General features: G+C 34.9%; 1 protein-coding gene across 12 annotated transcripts in view; it reads right to left on the bottom strand.

Annotated features, from left to right (window-relative positions):
- The window catches only part of GRIA2 (glutamate ionotropic receptor AMPA type subunit 2), a 160738-nt gene that overhangs the window by 68934 nt on the left and 73132 nt on the right, over positions 1-18672 (bottom strand). For 11 of the 12 annotated variants that reach the window (XM_058550261.1, XM_058550251.1, XM_058550250.1 and 8 more), the window contains exons 3-4: positions 10160-10399; positions 1350-1546 (exon numbers count right to left, since the gene is read on the bottom strand). In XM_058550261.1, the coding sequence (XP_058406244.1) occupies positions 1350-1546; positions 10160-10399 (437 nt within the window). Of the gene's footprint in view, positions 1-1349; positions 1547-10159; positions 10400-11319; positions 11411-18672 lie in introns of all 12 variants that reach the window. The other variant, XM_058550254.1, reaches the window with a different exon arrangement.

The raw sequence follows: 18672 nt of genomic DNA, 5'->3' as shown, positions 1-18672 counted from the left end.
GACTATTATTAAAATTCAGGTTTAATGAGAATCTCCTATGAAATTCAAATGAGTTGTTGAAGTTCACATACAAACAAGAGGCCTTCAGGTTAAAAACAATCCTAACTTCATCTCCTGAGACAGGAATCAAGATTTTTCTAATGAAATGTTCACTTCTCTGGCACACAACTTTTAGTCCTTTTTTATAATAAGCTAAATTTATTCAGTTATTCAATATTTCATGAGAGATCCATTTTGTATGTCTTAGAGTCTATATTATTATATATCAATTAAGGCTTCATCAACATTTATGTTTGCAAAGTGCTTGGTGTTATACAAATTAGTGCATCTAATTTTCTCCTCAAACCATGGAAGGACCAAGAAATACATACTCAACTGTGTATTTTTCTTCCAATCCTATATTATTCCAAGGAACTAGCAGTCACCATTATACATGCACGTGCGTGTGCACGTGCACACACACACACACACACACATGTTTATTAGCTGGGAATAGAAGCAGATACCCAGTGAAGGAGAACCTTACTTTGTAAATCATAATGCTACTTCACCACCCTGGTCACTTATCCTATGTATAAAACATAGGGGATTTTATTCTTATCATTAGGATGTTACTGCATGGCTGTCCTGTCCTGAAAGATCTTAAACAGAAGCAGAGTGATACGGTAAGCATAGATGAAATATCCTTACCTCCGGTATCATTTTACTTTTTAAAACATTCCAAATTAATATGTCTAGTTTACTCCTCAATCAGTAAACACAGACTGAATGCGTCTTTCCTACATATTTTAATTTCATAGATTACAAGTTTCATAGTGACACAAAACCTACCTAGTAGGAGGAAAATATTACTTCTTGGAAAAACAAATACATACTTTCTCTGAAGACAGCCTCATTTAGACAACAATACAGGCTTGGCACACCACACTGTACTCTAATAAGTACTTCGTGTATTGCCGAAGAATTCACTCACTTTTCCCTTAGGCCCCAGACTTATTTTCACTTAATACATGTCTATTTCTTTATCTCTAAAAAGTCCAACAGAATTAAATTTTAAGTTTCCAGTTAAAAATATCAAAGTTTAGGGCAACACTTAAAATGTAAAACATCAGTCAGGAATTATATATTTCATGATCAGTATGACGTGTCAGCATTATCGAAAACCATCTGCTATTGCTAACTGAAGCCCGAGATCATTTAATTGATGATCTTTGCTGCATCCTACATAAATCACAAAGTAAAAACTGCTGTTCAAGCACCTCACACAGACACTCATCGCAAATGCTGCTATCGCACGCATATTCGCATATTCTACATTTAGTGCCATTAGAAAACAGAGAGTAGCAAACCTGGTCTACAATGTCATTGACTTTATCCCGTTCACAGTCCAGGATTACACGCCGTTCCTTTTTTAACTCCAGATCCTGAAAAAGTGATCGGTAGGTCTCATCTTTCTTGTCATTGTTAATGTTTCCCACATTGATAGCAGTCACTTGCCATTTCTTTTCAGCAGCAGAATCCAGCACAGCTTGCAGTGTTGATAAGCCTGGGAAGGAAAGGAAAAATGATGACTGATAAAGATACTTGAATAACTCAGAATTGTGTTGTATAACTCAGAATATATTTTTAAGGCTGACATTTTTGTGCAACCAAGGTGATGTTGACTCCTCTAAAAAGCTACAGCTACGATCTTTATCAACATCCACTTATTTCCGCTTCACATCAAAAACTTTTATCTAAATGCTATTGTTCTGACTGAAAGAGTCACAGTTTGGGGGGAAAATATTATCCCCTCTTTTCAGCTCTCTCGGCTGTCTTCTTTTGGATAATACCAGTGTAATGTCTTTAATACCTCTGGTTTAAGCGAAATCAAAAGACATCACAAAAATGTCTTTCTCTTATAGAATGGAAAAAATTGTTCCATTATATATGATAGTCTATCCTTTTATATTAATATCCTCAAAAGGTTGAGTACACTTTCAGTGAGATGAATCTCTGTGAGTCTATGTGAGTATAAGAACCAATAATCTCTATAAGGCTGCTATATTTCCTCCTATTGTTTTCCAGTCAGCAGTTGTTTGTTTTTTTCCCCTCAATCTTCTGTTAATATCATTTTTTGTTATTGGGACTGATCCCATAGAGATTAAAATGTTCACCTATTAACCAGATGGTAGCAGTTAGTTTTTTAGCACAGATTTGTTACATTTACTTAATTTCCCAAATGAGATCATTTTACTATTTATTAGTAACTTTCCTTATAGCATCATAAAACTTAGAAAATTTTATTTTTATTTTTAATTGTTCATACATTACCTCATAATGTAGGATTGAGAGGGAAAAAAACTTAGGAATTTATTTTCTAAAGTTAAATCTGCAGTTATGAACTACTTGGAAAACCAGTAGTACATAAACTTGTCTTTCACACCACTACAACTCTTCACAGCCAATGCAAATTCACCATTTCTATTAATAGCTTGATGAACAACACAAAATCAAGGCTCCAAAAAGAATTCAGAACTCATCACATCACCTTCGTGATGCCAGAAAGCCCTGCATCTTTCTCAAAAGAACACTGATTCCCTTTTACCTATAAAATGTGGGATTCACCTAATGTGATCACATCGCACTAGGAACTTCAATCACCTATTAACTTTACTTAAATCTGTTTACAAGGGCAAAAAAATGTGCATTCTAAATATTGTTGAAAACTATTTGAAACTGTAAAACATCATTAAAAATTTTGTTTCAATATTGGCCAAGAGTATACAAAAGGAGTCAATAACATCTTGTGATACCAGAAAGCAAGGAAGCTCTCCAAAACGATCAGCAATGTGTCAAAAGACTCAGGAGCCAATTTGATCGGAATCACTTTAAATAAAGATAAGGCAATTTGAATATCAATAAGAACAATAACTGCAAAGGTATTAAATACATAAAATTTTTTAAATCCATGAATTCATAATAATATTTTTAAAAATATTTGGTTGCCTTTGAAGGATGCTAGGGAGCCAAGTTATTTTGAAATCTGGTAAATAAAAGAAGAGAAAGAAGCATTTTCCTGTCTTTACTCTATGTACTATACTCAGGATAATAATTAATTAAGGGAGGTTTCTCTTCTTGGAAAGACTCCAGCTAATAAATGATGAACGAATATAGATTTATAATTATAACCATCTTGTAACACCTGGTGAATTAATGAATCAAGGTAACAGTCATTAACTGCTGCTAACAACACAAAAAGAGAGACAACCAGAAGTTACATGAGTATTCCGAATGGGAATATTCAATGCCACCTATAAAGTATTCATGCTAAAAAAGTGAACATGAATCTCATCAAGCTTCTAGATCTAACTACCAATTCATCAGGAATATATGGCACAGAGTAATATGTTAAATACCATAGTGTTGCAATCATCAAAATCCAGACTGTGAGAAACTCTATATTACATTAGAAAAGCATTAAGAGATATAATCAACAATTGCAATATATGGACCTCATTTTTATCCTGATTCAAACAAACTGTGAAAAAAAATGATGATATTAAAGAATTATTGTTAATTTTGTCTATAAATGATAATGATATTGTGGTTATGTTTAGAACGAGAAATTTCTTTCAAAATATAAACAAATATTTACAGATAAAATGACGATATCAGTTATTTGTTTCAAAATAATTGTGAAGGGCAGAGGGATATAGATAAAATAAGATTCTTCATATATCGGTCATTAATAAAGCTGAATTAAGAGTCCTTGGGAGTCTTCATATTATTCTCCCTATTTTGTTATGTAAAATATTTCATAATGAAAATTGAAAATAATTCACTTTTATTTCAAACTGTAAAATTGAACCATAAACTGAACTTACAGTGAATTCAGTTTTTTGGGCAAAACAACAAAATTCATTTCCTCTATCCAGTCTTGTACCAAAAAATATAGGCTAAACAAGAATTTCTCAAGGGATAGTTTAAACAGAGAGCACATGCCACTGTAAAATCTACTCATGACAAAACTTATTTTAAAAACATCATAGATCACTTATGATTTCCATTCACTATAAGTAAATTAAATCCTTCCATGATACAATTCAAATCCTCTTCCTGTTTTTCATCATCAGTGAAGACAGAACACACACAGCTGGTCATCATGATTGATTTGATAGCTATCGATGTGCTTGAAAACAGTTATTAAGTCTATCCAGTTTTCTTTCCAAGTAGGACAACAACAACTTCCACTGTCTAAGTCCTACTTTACCACATTCCAACATTATGCAGCTCTTCCTTGTCACCTCCTTAAAAACATTACATCTGTGGATGACGTTCTATATGCTATCCACATATGGTCATATAGCGCTTACAAGTGGGCTTCCTTTCTTCTAGGTGATAAATTATTTCATTTCATTGTTTTTAATTATGAAGTTAACCACATACCAAAGTTTCAAAAGTGATAACGCTCTTGATATTCTGTCCCATCTTCCAACATATATTACAAGAACTTTTAAATATAAATGACAATTTGTAAATGGATTTCATCAAGTGATATTTCTAAACCTAACATCTATTGGCAATTCACCTCATCAGAGAATATGGAAATGATGTATAAAATCAGAAGGAATGCATTTAAAGAAATGGTTGGGATTCAAACTCATTCATTCTGTGTGTCAAAAGTAACTCACAGTTTATGTGAATTCTCTGTTATTAAAATTCTCAGAATTAATATTTTGTAACCTATGAAACCTAAACAAAAATACTTCCATTTATTAAGAAGCTAAACTCCTCAAGTGGTACAATATCAGACTTGATGAATTTAGTTTTTTCAGAAAACACTTAATAACATTAAATCGTCTCCTAAGGACAGCCAGAAGTAATTCACAAACCATGGCATGATCTGACTCAGGATTTGAAGAGACTGCTGTCCCATGCTTAGTAATCCATAGTCTTAGATTTGCTTTTTCAGTAATAGTAACTGACCCTCTCAAACTCTCTCTCAACTTGATCTGCCCCTTCACCACAATTAAGAGTTTTGTATTAAGTCTGGTTACTTTAAAATTAATAGATTATTTTAAAATTTAAAAATCACTGAAAATGCATGTTACAACTATTGAGGTGAAATTAAGTTCTTCAAACATCCACAAATTCATGTTTTGGATCTCTTGGTACCACATTCTAATTAGGGGAGAAAGTATTACTTGAGATATGCCTCTTTTCCTTCCACCAAACTAACATAGAAGTATCTTCATAAATACATTCATCCCTTAATTCAGAATATAAACTTGTATGGACAATGGGAGTATTAAATAAATATTGGTTTATTTAAAGCTTTTAGTAAGTAGTGATCATTCAACTCTAATATATATACTACCATATCAGGATATATGAATTACTATAGCAGAGACTGATTTCATATTATTGAATTACCTAGAACAAAGAAAACTTGAGATATGCAGGTGTTCATCTACAAATAGAAAAAAAAATCCAGAAAATTAACTGTTCCTCCTAATAAATATATTTAAAATATCTTCCAAAAAAACTTCAAGAATATTACAAGGTCTGAAATTAAGTTCTAAACTCTCAGACTTTTGGCTAAAATAAAGAATGGCTGGACTACAGTATTGTTGGATTACATTACTTCTTCATGTGCCTGATTGTTACCAGACTAGTTTTAGCTGTATAACTTATTTGTAAGCTGATAATCTCCCTAAAACTCTCTCAAAGTGTTACTAGCGGTAGTTCACAGTCTCATCTTGAGCTAGTGTTAATAATACTGTGAGAGAGTTATCAAAAAGTCATCAGCCTAAAAACAGGTGAAGTCTAAATGTCTTAGTTTGCACATTAATGGGTGGGATTAAAAATGATTACTGCAAATAGGTATATTTCATTCAGACCATGTCTTTCTTCTTAAAAATATTTTCTTTGCTCCATTTAAAATTCACTGCCCTTATTCATCTTTCAGGCATAAAAATTAATATTTATGATCACTAAATCATGGCAGCATGCCTAGGCCAGATTAGGTTAACATATATTTCCCTCATTGACTTTCTCAGGAACATCTGAAAAGAAATTTACAATTTGGAAGCATTTTTATTCTATGCATGATGTCTTCTTGGAACTGGAATCAAAGTGCTTTCTCTTCAGGGGACAAAGAGTATGGCTCAAAATTCAAACCAAGACATAAAGATATAAAGCATTAGTTCTGGTTTTACCTATTGTATTACCTTATCTTATTGACATTGAGCCAATAAATATAAACCACTTTTTGATTAAGTCCTGGCTCAAATTTAGTACATATATATCCAAAGATAAAACTATATTTAATGCATTAACATAGGTAACCCTATTACTCTATAGTTCAAAATGTATTGAAGATCTATCTACCTACTCCCTATGAAGTAATAATATGCAGATCCTAGGAAGGGTACTGGGGTCATTAAAGAGGGGCAGGCTGCTGCAACACGGCTTGGATAAAGAGAAGACACCAGCATCCTAAAAGGTCACACGGCACCAACTGAACAGTTTCAGCACTCCTCTCACCAGTAAACTTAAAATAGTCAAAGATGATCTGTACAAGGACCAGGATGCATCGATGTCCTTCTTTGTTTACAGCTGGGATGTAGTCTCCTGGCCCTGTTGTTCAGCATTTGGATGGACAGCCGGAAGCAGGAATGGTTTAACTGGAAGTCTCAATTAAGAGCAGTGCAATGAAGAAGCATAAAAATTTTTTATGTCTTTTTCGTCTAGCTCATATTCATGGCAGAACGTGGGAGAGCCATTTTCATGCTTGGGCCTCATGCTGTTCAAAAGAACATCAATTTATATATTCAGAAATTAAAATTTAACAATATGTTTATCTGATCTAGATTCTCAGAGAAGATTATTAAAAACTGGAAAAAAGAACACACAATCGAGAAAGTGAAGAGAGTGCCACATCAAGAACAGACCATATTGTTTGAAATTGAGGCATCTAGAGATATAAGTTGAGAAAATGGAATCATAGAATCTATTTTTAAAAGCATGCATAATACAGATAAAGGGAACACAGACACATTCTCAAATCATGTAACATTAAAATAAGGAGTGCTCCCTTGAAATGTAAGAGAAATGGGTTAAGGACCAAAGGAAAGAAACCAAGTCACATGACAAATGCATGAATAAACTTGTAAAAATGTAATATGATGGCAAAGCTATATAAATTAAGACATTAATCAGAAACAATCAGATAGCAAAAATTCCATTTCCATGAGTCAAGTAGAACACTACATAAAGGTCAAGCCTTTTGCCAATATTTTGAGAGTCTTACACATTTATCTCTGAAAATAGTTTCGGATGAAAGGCCAGGATAATAATACTCATATTAAAACATGAGCAGCTCTTTGATAACACCTTAAAAATGTATCCATAAGGTCATTTTTGGCTTTAATATATAATTACTTAACAGTATAACTCTACTTTGATGTTCGTCTCTCAACAGACGCAGTTGAACTCAAATCAATTTGTATAATTTAATAATTGGAGATTATCTCATCACTTCAATTTCATTTAATATTTCTAAAGTATTAATAAAGTCATTTAAAAATGTCTCAGGTTCTTTTCACAAGTACATAATCCATCCATCTTCACCCGATCATTTCCCAGAGCTTTTCCTTCTTCAGTATCTCTCTTCAAATACTAGAGTTTCTCTTTTTCTATTTATGTCAGCTGTTGTCTATTTGAATTTCTCAAAAGTTCAGTTTCAACTAGAGGTAGTCATAGTGATGAGGAAGTATGTTCTTAAACTAAAAATGCCACCTTCAACTTTGTCAAACAGTAAAGAGAATCCATCTTTTGATCCTTCGATTTAGCAAGCAAGATTCAGGTTCTAATATCATTTCAAACTTAAAATGCACAGACGCTTAACTCATTCATTTATTAACCCTATTTATTGAATATCAACTCTGTTCCAGCATTATCTTAAGTACTGTGTGTACAGTTGAAAGCTGTACACCCAGTGTACTGGATACTGCCTGAGCGTTGCCTTCCTGGGGCTTATAGCTAGATCTTAAACAAATAGCATAATGCTTAGCCTGTGTGACTAACACAGTCCCTGGAACACAGTAGGAGCTCAATAGCACTTCTTGGATGAAAGAATGAACACCACTATTAATTGCAAGTTGTGATAAGTATTATGTTGGAAAAGAAGAGATTGCTCTGAGAGAGAATAACAGCATGAAATGCATCTCTGTGGAAACACCATATAAACTGAGATGTGAAGGAGGAGAAAGAATTAGAGACATGTGCAGAGATTTAAGGTGAAAGAATTTGGTGCATCTGAAAAAGTGAAAGGTTATTTAGATGGATTTAACTTAGTGAGTGAGTAGGGCAATGGTATGAATTGGCAGGAACCAGATACTTCAAAGACCTTAAAGTCATGTTAAGAATTTTCAATTTTATCCTCATTATAATGTGAAGCCATTGAAGTGTTTTAAGTAAGGAAGTGATGTGTTCACAACAGTATTGAAAAGTATTTAAAAATTCTGGCTACTTTGTGTAAAATGAATTTAAAATAAAGAAGTGTGGAAATGGAGAGATGACAGAATGAACACATAATGGTAGCTTGGCCTGGAGTGATGACGATGAAACAGAAGAGCGTTTAGAGATAAACTATATTTAGGTGGTAGAAATCACATCAATAGGATGCAAGGGTGAAAGAGGTATTAAGAATACTCCCAAATTTCAGGCTAGCTTTATTCACAGAAGAGAGGACTGAGGGACTTAGCAGAGAGCAAGCGGAAATACTACGAATAAGATCAGTTTTATGAGCCTTTTTATCACATTAATAAGAAGTATGCTTCAGAATCATCCAGCACATTGGAATCCATATTTACTTTAAATGGTTCTGTTTTAGTTTTTCATTCCCCACGGGAATAGAAAAGCTCTCCCTTCTCAAAGCAGGGGGGAAAAAGCTGTTAACATAGCAAAATTTTTCAGCTTGTATAGTGCTGACTGGTTTTTCCACTGAGTGTTATTCCCAGGACTGGGAGGACGGGGAAGGGAATCAGACACCTTGCTTAAGCACTCCTGACTGGGGACTGCTGCAGTAAATGACTACAAACTGATCAATGGAGAATGGACTGATGGCTGGCTCTCTTCTTGTCTGCCTTTGCGGGTTAAAAAGGTGCCTCTCTTGGTGGAAACAGGTGTCTGGTTTTCATTTGAACCTTTAAATACTCCGGGAAGCAAGCTGCTGAAGGAAGCAGAGTTTGGTACTTAGGTACTCTTACAAAAGTGGTTCTCAATCTTTTTGAGTTGGGTTATGGATACTCTCTAGAAAAATACAAAGATGAACATGTGCCCAAAATGTTCCTACAATTCTAGGAAGTACACAGACCGACTGAAGCTGAATCATGGACCCAGGAATGGTTAAGAACATCTGAGATTCTATAACAAGTAAGTCAGGCAGGTCTGCTATTACTAAACTTTCCAACAAGGGATATGGGAAACACAAAGGAAGAAACCACCCCACCACACACACACACACACAAAACCTTTAGTATAATGAGCCAAGACTCTAATTGGCATGCTAATCAAAAACATCTCATCATAAACAATTACACAGAATTGTGAAAAAAGCATAGGTCTGGTGTTGGAAGATCTGTGTTCAGCTGTACCACACATGGGTGATCATGAACTAGTCCTTTAACTTCTCTGAGATTCAGGAATCTCATTTTAAAGCAAGGTTAATAATAATTGTCCCTGCCTGATAAAACTTTTGCATGTGAAAATATTTAATAACTATAAATTTCTGTAGGTCTTATTTATATATTTATTCAAATTTTACTTAAACCAATTTTCAAGGCAGCCACATCACTCACCTTGAGTTGTAACATAGTCATGATAGGGTCTCAGCTACTGACGCCAAAAGGTGCTTTCAACATTACAACTGAACATTTGGGCATTGGATTGACACAGTCTATATCTGTAAGTGGTACATTCACAACTTTTTTTTTGTTTTACTCTAAATATATTTCCCAGGTTTCTAATTGCATTACTCATTTACATAGCAAAATTAAACCAAGTGACTCTTGGACTTGCATACAGCTGTGTAGTTTTATAACATCACATATAAGTGTCAAGGATAGGCATTGAATTTGACCCATTACAAAGAGATAGGGATATTGTGACTTACCTCTGTCACTGTCATAGAGGTACGCAAACTTGTCCCATTGATAGTATTCAATCAAGCTAAGAAGTGCTCCTTTGAGATCAGGTCTCATCTGAATGACAAATGGATGTGTGCCATCTGTTGGGAAGCTGGGAGTGATGAACGAGACATGGAGCGTTCCACAAAACGAGGTGATGGTATTTACAGACTTCTTGTCATAAAATCCAAAAATAGCGTAGACTCCTCTTGAAAACTGGGAGCAGACTAGAATAGGAAAAATAGAAAGGATAAAGCATTGAAATTGGCATACAATCACATGGATTTGCTTGAAACTTAATGCCCTTTTATATAAAACACAAAATAATCAACAAATTGAAAGAAATATAGAGTTTATACCAAAGATCCACCAAATGTATGAGCACTTATCTCCTTAGCATTCTACTTGAGGAATTCAGAGAATTACAAAGCATTAAAAATAATAATTTCTAGGTATAAGAAAATACATACATTATTTTTTAACAAGTTACATAAGTGTAAACATATTTTAGGACACCCCCATGAAAAAAGAGTGCAAGTAAAAATCACTAGTTATAAGAAGAACAAATTGCAGTTACCTGGAATTTATGCACATTTATAATAGTGCATTCCCTATAATATCTGATCCTTTTAAAGGACTTCTTGTGTTTATGATGGTTTCATACCAGAGGTCAGAGTGCTTCTGAAGAGTTTTAATGCTGACTAAAAACTCTTTAAGAGAAGATGGATGCAAGACTCGCATCATATATAAACAGACATATCACGGGAAAGAGATATTCCTCACCTTGGGTCACTCAGAAAAGCAGCAATTAAATGAAGCTCAGAACTCCTAATTTTAACCTTTCCTGTGGACTTAACTTACCCCATATGTTCTACTCCCTACAAAACAAAAAATATTACCAAAATATGTTGGTTTAGGACTATCATTCTTAAAAATATTATATTTCATTTGAAAGTCCCCATAATGCCCATAATCCCTTATCCTCTACCAATATTTGTATTTCAGTGAATGGCATATGACACTACCTTCTCCCGCTCCCTCCCTCATAGTCAGATCATCACTAAGTCATGTTCATTGTAACACCTAAATATATTGAAATGTGGTCCACTTATTTCTATCTCCATTCCAACCATCCTAGTTCACTGACCTTGCCTTATGCATTGCATGTTCTATGTACATTAACTTGTTTATTTCTCATGATAACCTTTGAGGTAGGAACTATTATTATTCCCAAATTACTGTTAAGAAAACAGAAACACAGGGAGGTTAAGTGACTTACCCCAAGGTCATACAACTATTAAGTGACAGATGCTGTATTAAAACCTAGGCAGTCTGGATTCAGAGTCCATGCTCTTAACTAATGGATAATACTGTGCTTCTCACTTGCATTACTGGAATACTCACCCAACTTTTCTGCTTCATCTAATTATGCCCCTTCCACTCACTTCTCCACAATATAACAGAATAATTTTTTTCTAATTTTTTTAACTAAAAAAACAATAGCAGTTCACCTATTTCTTCTACGTCCCATCCCCTACCTCTGCCAACCACCAATCTGTGCGCTTGGTTTTTTGGGTTGTTTCTATTTAGTTTCCACATATAAGAGAGATCATCTGGCATTTGTCTTTCTCCGTCTGACTTATTTCACTTAGCATAATGCCCTCAAGGTCCATCCTTTTTGTCGCAAATGGCAAGATTTTATTCTTTTTTATGGGTGAACAATATTCCATTGTATACATATATACCGTAATTTCTTTATCCATTTATCCATCGATGGACACTTAGGTTGTTTCCATATGTTGGATATTGTAAATAATGCAGCAATGAACATGGAGGTGCATATATCTTTTCAAGTTAGTGTTTCCATTTTCTTCAGATAAATACCCAGAAGTGAAATTGCTGGGTCATATGGTAGTTCTGTTTTTAATTTTCTGAGGAACCTCCATACTAATATCCATAGTGGCTGCACCAATTTACATTCTCATCAGCATGCACAAGTGTTCCCTTTTCTCCACATCCTCTCCAACATTTGCTATTTCTTGTCTTTTTGATAATAGCCATTCTAACAGGTAGGAGGCAATCTCTCATTGTGATTTTGATTTGTCTTTCCCTGATTAATGATGTAAAACAGCTTTTCATGTACCTGTTGGCCATTGGGATGTCTTGTTTGGAAAAATATCTATTCAGATCTTCTGCCCATTTTTTAATACTGTTGTTTGTTTTATTTGCTATTGAGTTATATCAATTCTTTATATATTTTGGATGTAAACCTCTTATCAGATATATGATTTGCAAATATTTTCTCCCATTCAGAGGTTGCCTTTTCATTTTGTTGATAGTTTTCTTTGCTGTGCAGAAGATTTTTAGTTTGATGTGGTCTCACTTGTTTATTTTTGCTTTTCTTGCTTTTGCTTTTGGTGTCCGATTCAAAAATCGTCACCAAGACTATAGCAGGAGCTTACCGCCTATGTTTTCTTCTAGAAGTTTTATGGTTTCAGGTCTTAAGTTCAAATCTTTAATCCATTTTGAGTTAATTTTTTGTATGGTGTAAGATAGTGGTCCAGTTTTTATTCTTTTGCATGTGGCTGTCCAGTTTTCCCAACACCACTTGTTGAAGAGACTGTCCTTTCCCCCATTGTATATTGTTAGCTCCTTTGTGGTAAATTAATTGACTATATATGTATGGGTTTATTTGTGTCTATTCTGTTCCATTGATCTATGTGTCTGTTTTTCTGCCAGTAGCATACTGTTTTAATTACTATAGGTTTGTAATATAGTTTAAAATCAGGGAGTGTGATGCCTCCAGCTTTGTTCTTCTTTCTCAAGATTGCTTTGGCTATTCAGAGTCTTAGACGGTTCCATACAAATTTTAGGATTGTTTGTTCTACTTCTGTGAAAAATGATGTTGAAATTTTGATAGGAATTGCATTGAATCTGTAGATTGCTTTGAGTAGTATGGACATTTTAACAATATTAATTACTCCAATCTACAAGCATAGAATACTTTTCCATTCATTTGTGTCATCTTCAATATCTTTCATTAATATCTTGCAGTTTTCAGCACACAGGTCTGTCTCCTCTTTGGTTAAACTTATTCCTAGGTATTTTATTCTTTTTGATGCAATTGTAAATGGAATTTTTTTCTTAATTTCTTATTCTAATAGTTAATTATTAGTGTATAGACACAGCAGATTTTGTGTCTTGATTTCATATCCTGCAACTTTATTGAATTTGTTTATTAGCTCTAAAAGTTTTTTTAATGGACTCTTTAGGGTTTTCTATACATAATATCAAGTCATCTGCAAATATTGACAGTTTTACTTCTTCTTTTCCAATTTGGATGCATTTTTTTTCTTTTTCTTGCTTAATTGCTCTGGCTAGGACTTCCAATACTATGTTGAATAACAGTGGTAAGAGTTGTCTTGCGAATCTTAGAGGAAAAGCTTTGGCTTTTTACCATTGAGTATGATGTTGGCTGTGGGATTTCATATATGGCCTTTATTTTATTGAGGTCTGTTCTCTCTATAGCTGCTTTGTTGAGAGTTTTTATCATAAATGGATATTGAATTGTGTCAAATGCTTTTTCTGCATCTATTGAGAAGATCATGTGATTTTTATCCTTCATTTTGTTAATGTGCTGTATCACATTGTCTGATTTGCGCATATTGAACCATCCTTGCATCCCTGGAATAAATCCCACTTGATCATGGTGTATGATCCTTTTCGTGTTCAGTCATACATCGCTTAACAATGGGGATATGTTCTGAGAAACGTGTCATTAGGCAATTTCACTGTTGTGTAAACATCCTAGACTGTACCTACACAAACCTAATAGTATAGCCTACTAAACACCTAGGCCATATGGTATATCCTAATGTTCCTAGGCTACAACGCTGTACAGCATTTTACTGTACTGAATACTGTAGGCAACTGTAACACAATGGTAAGCATTTGTGTAACTAAACAAAAGGTACAGTAAAAATATGGTATAAAAGATAAAAAATGGTACACCTATATAAGGAACTTAGCATGAATGGAGCTTGCAGGACTGAAAGTTGCTCTGAGTAAGTCAGTGAGTGAGTGCTGAGTGAATGTGAAGGCCTAGGGCACTACTGTACACTACTGTAGACTCTATAAACATCGGACACTTAGGCTACAATAAATTTATAAAAAATATTTTTCTTTCTTCACTAATAAATTAACCTTAGCTTACCATAACCTTTTCACTTTATAAACTTTTTAATTTTTTTAACTTTTTGACTCTTTTGTAATAAGACAGCTTAAAACAAACACATTGTACAGCTGAACAAAAATATATTCCTTCTTTATATACTCATTCTACAATCTTTTGTCTATTTTTAAAAATTTTCATTTCTTTTTACTTTTTAAATTTTTTTGTTAAAAACTAAGACACAGACATACACATTAGCCCTAGGCCTACACAGGGTCAGGGTCATCAATATCACTGTCTTCCACCTCCAAATCTTGTCCCCCTGCAAGGTCTTTAGGGGCAATAACATGCATGGAGCTGTCATCTCCTATGATAACAATGCCTTCTTCTGGAATATCTCCTGAAAGCCCTGCCTGAGGCTCTTCTTGAGGAGGTGTCACTCTTTCCATAAATACTTCTATGGTGGTTTGCTTGGTTTCTTTTTTTTATCATAGACTTGCTCACAAGCAGATAATGCACCATGAACCTTCCTCTTTATTAATAAAAACGTTTTGGTGTTGGGGTCCCTGTTTTCAAATGTTTTAAGGAGCTCATTGAGGTCTACAAAAGCTTCTGCTAAATCCTTCACTGTGAATTTTCTTGGGGGCTTGTCTTCTTTTTCTTCTCCTGCAGTTTCCTTTTCTCTTCCTCTTCTTCATGGATGAGTTCCTATTCCAGTTCCAACAGCTCCTCATTAGTCAGTTCCTCAGGAACCCCCTCTAGGAGCTCCTCAATGTCATCCTCATGCACAGCCAGGTAAAGTTGTTTGCCATCTCAACCACAGCCTTCTTGATTTTTGCAACCTCTTCATCCTTAGAAAATCCTTTGAAGTCATGGACGAACCTCTTGAGAGTATTCTTCCAGATGCCATTTGTACACTCCTTAGTGACATCATCCCAAGCCCAAGAAAGGTTCTTTTTTTTTCTTTTTTTCTATTCCTGCCTAGCTTTTTTTTTTGGTGGGGGGGGGGAGATCAGCCCTGAGCTAACATCCATGCTAATCCTCCTCTTTTTGCTGAGGAAGACCAGCTCTGAGCTAACATCTATTGCCAATCGTCCTCCTTTTTTTCCCCCAAAGCCCCAGTAGATAGTTGTATGTCATAGTTGCACATCCTTCTAGTTGCTGTATGTGGGACGCGGCCTCAGCATGGCCGGAGAAGCGGTGCGTTGGTGCGCGCCTGGGATCCGAACCCGGGCCACCAGTAGCGGAGCATGTGCACTTAACCGCTAAGCCGTGGGGCCGGCCCCCCAAGAAAGGTTCTTGATACAGTCAGAGATGTTGTAATCCTTCCAGAATTGCATTAGTGTCTTCCTCAGGTTCAGCAATAGCCAGCAAATGTTCTCCTTGGGTAGTAGGCCTTATAAGCTGCTATAATTCCTTGAATCATTGGTTGGATCAAAGAGGTGGTATTTGGAGAGAGAAACACCATCTGGATATTGGGATGAAGATCACCCATAAAAGGAGGATGTCTGGGAGCGTTATCAACAATAAGCAAAATCTTGAAAGGTATGTTATTATCCAAATAGTACTTCTCAATTTCACTGGCATAGTAATTTAGGAGGGCATGTTGGAAGAGAAGCTGGGTCATTCATGACGTATTATTGCTCCTGTAGTACACTAGCAGTGTTTGCTCACTGATATGCTTGAAGGCCCTGGGGTTCTCACTGTGCCAGATCACAAAGAGTTTCAAATTTGAAGCCTGAAACATTGCCGCCAAGCAAGACTGTTATTCTGTCCTTAAAAGCCTTGAAACCTGGCATTGATTTGGCCTCTTTATGGATGAAAGTCCTTTCAGGCATCTGTTTCCAGAATAGGGAAGATTCATCCATATTGAATAGTTGCTCTGGCAAGTAATTTTCCTACACAATCAGCTAATCTAGAGTTTCCAAAAATTCTTCATTGCCTTCACATCAGAACTCACAGACTCACCCTCACTTTCACATTATATAATAAATAACGATTCTCAAATCATTTAAACCACCCGGAGCTAGCAGTAAATTCAACATCATAGTTGGGTCCAGCCTTTCCTTTCAACATCGCAAACAAACTTTTTGCTTTGGCCATGATTGTCTTGGTGCTCAGAGGGATATATTTCTGTGTCTGGTCTTCAATCCAGGTCATTAGAAGTTTCTCCATGTCTCATATAGGTCCTTTTCAATTTTTTGTTAGTCTGATTGCCTTCAATGAAGCAGATCATTTAACGGCTTCCAACACTTTGTTCTTATTCTTCAAGATGGTAGCTATGGTGGAATGGGACTTGCCTGACTGTCGAGAAATGACCATCATTGATTCCACCTTCATAGTCCTTAGTCACTTTTAATTTTGTTTATAGGTCAGTCACTTGATGTGGCCACTTACTGGCAACATTAGCTATGGATTTTGTATGCTTAGGGGCCATAATGAACAAAGCAATACGAGATCAAATCAAGTACAAGAGAAAATTATGCAATCAAGAGATGCAGTAAACACAAGATATGTAAGGCTGCTGCTAACATAACACGGCATACGGTTTTACAGTAAACTATTCTTCTTATAAGTACAAAGAGTACACACTAAAATAACAATAAAAGGCACAGTAAATACATAAACCAGTAACATAGTCATTTATTATCATTATAAAGTATTATGTACTGTACATAATTGTATGTGCTATACTTTTTTTTTAATGACATCTTTTTTCCTTGCAGGGGAAGATTCTCCCTAAGCTAACATCTGTTGCCAATCTTCCTACTTTTTTTTCCTTCCCCCCACCAAAGCCCCAGTGCATAGTTGTGTATAGTTGTGAATTCTTCTGGTTCTTCTTCTTGAGCCACTGCCGCAGCCTGGCTACTGACAGATGAGTGGTGTGGCTCCATGCTCGGGAACTGAACCTGGGCCGCTGAAGTGTAGCACACTGAACTTTAACTGCTAGGCCATCAGGGCTAGCTCTGTGCTATACTTTTATGTGATTGGCAGCACAGTAGATTTGTTTACACCAGCATCACCACAAGCATATCAGTAGTGCATTGCACTATGATGTTACAATGGCTACAGCGTAAGTAGGTGATAGGGATTTTTCAGTTCCATTATAATCTTATTGGACCACCATCGTATATGAGGTCCATTATTGACTGAAACATCATTATGTGGTGCGTGACTGTACTGCTGACTTCAGTTTGCTAATATTTTGTTGAGGATTTTTGCATCTATGTTCATCAGGGATATTGGCCTGTAATTTTCTTTTCTTGTGGTATCCTTGTCTGGTTTTGGAATCAAGGTAATGCTGGCCTTGTAAATGTGTTTGGAAGAGTTCTCTCTTCCTCTATTTTTTAGAAATAGAAATAGAAATAGAACATAAGCTAACAACCTAGAGCATAATACCAAGCATCCTTTTAAATTAATTAACTCCCATTTAAAGTATAAGACCAATACTATCTATTATGTTTTATTTCCTTCACAAAAATAGATGATCTGTAGAAAAATAGATTTGTTTCATGAATAAGAGCACTGCTAAAATACATGCAGATTCTAATAGCCAATCCAGACAAACAATAAATAACAGGTAATAATTTTTAGTGACTCTTGTATGATATGAAATGAGAGGAAAGCAAGATTGGCTATTTCTTTGAGTGGCCCTTATTCATCAAATATTCCCATTTTCCTTTAAATATTTACTGATCTTCAACTCACTTTTGTCTTTCTAACATAAGAAGTTTTCTGGGATTTTTAGGTTATGTCTCGGTAATATACCAATTGACACCTCCTCCTTCATTACCAATTTTCTGCAGAGTAGACTAATATACCACAGAAAACATTTCTGTGAATATATTTCTTTATACTTATTTCCTTATACTTATTTCTTTATACTTATATGTTCCTTTATACTTATTATTTCTTTATACTTATTGCATACTTTAACGTAAAGCAAAGATGAGATTCCTGCCTTTTATTCATGTTCATATTTTTGTCCGTGTCTGAGTGCATAAGTTGAAAATAACCTTTAATGTGTTTGACTATGTGCATTCTTCACATACATGAAAATGTTCTTTCATTGCTAAAACCCTTCTAGGCAAACTCTGCAGTAATTTCTTATTTTATACATGGATATATGTGAGCTGACATCTATATCTCAAATCTTAAATTTGTTCAGAAATTGATGATTCTATATGATATAAAAAGAATTTGCATAATATTTTCTCTGGTTCTATCTTATTTCATTGCCTGCCAAGTGTTGGCATGTCATCTAAGCACTAAAGGAATATCATGCAGTATGATTTATTAACAAGACCTTTTCATCTTAAGTGAAATAGC

Source organism: Diceros bicornis, chromosome 11 (genome assembly GCF_020826845.1).
Source record: "Diceros bicornis minor isolate mBicDic1 chromosome 11, mDicBic1.mat.cur, whole genome shotgun sequence".
In the NCBI taxonomy this organism is placed as follows: domain Eukaryota; kingdom Metazoa; phylum Chordata; class Mammalia; order Perissodactyla; family Rhinocerotidae; genus Diceros; species Diceros bicornis.
The sequence above is the reverse complement of the archived record's forward strand: the minus strand, read 5'-3'. Positions and strand labels throughout refer to the sequence as shown.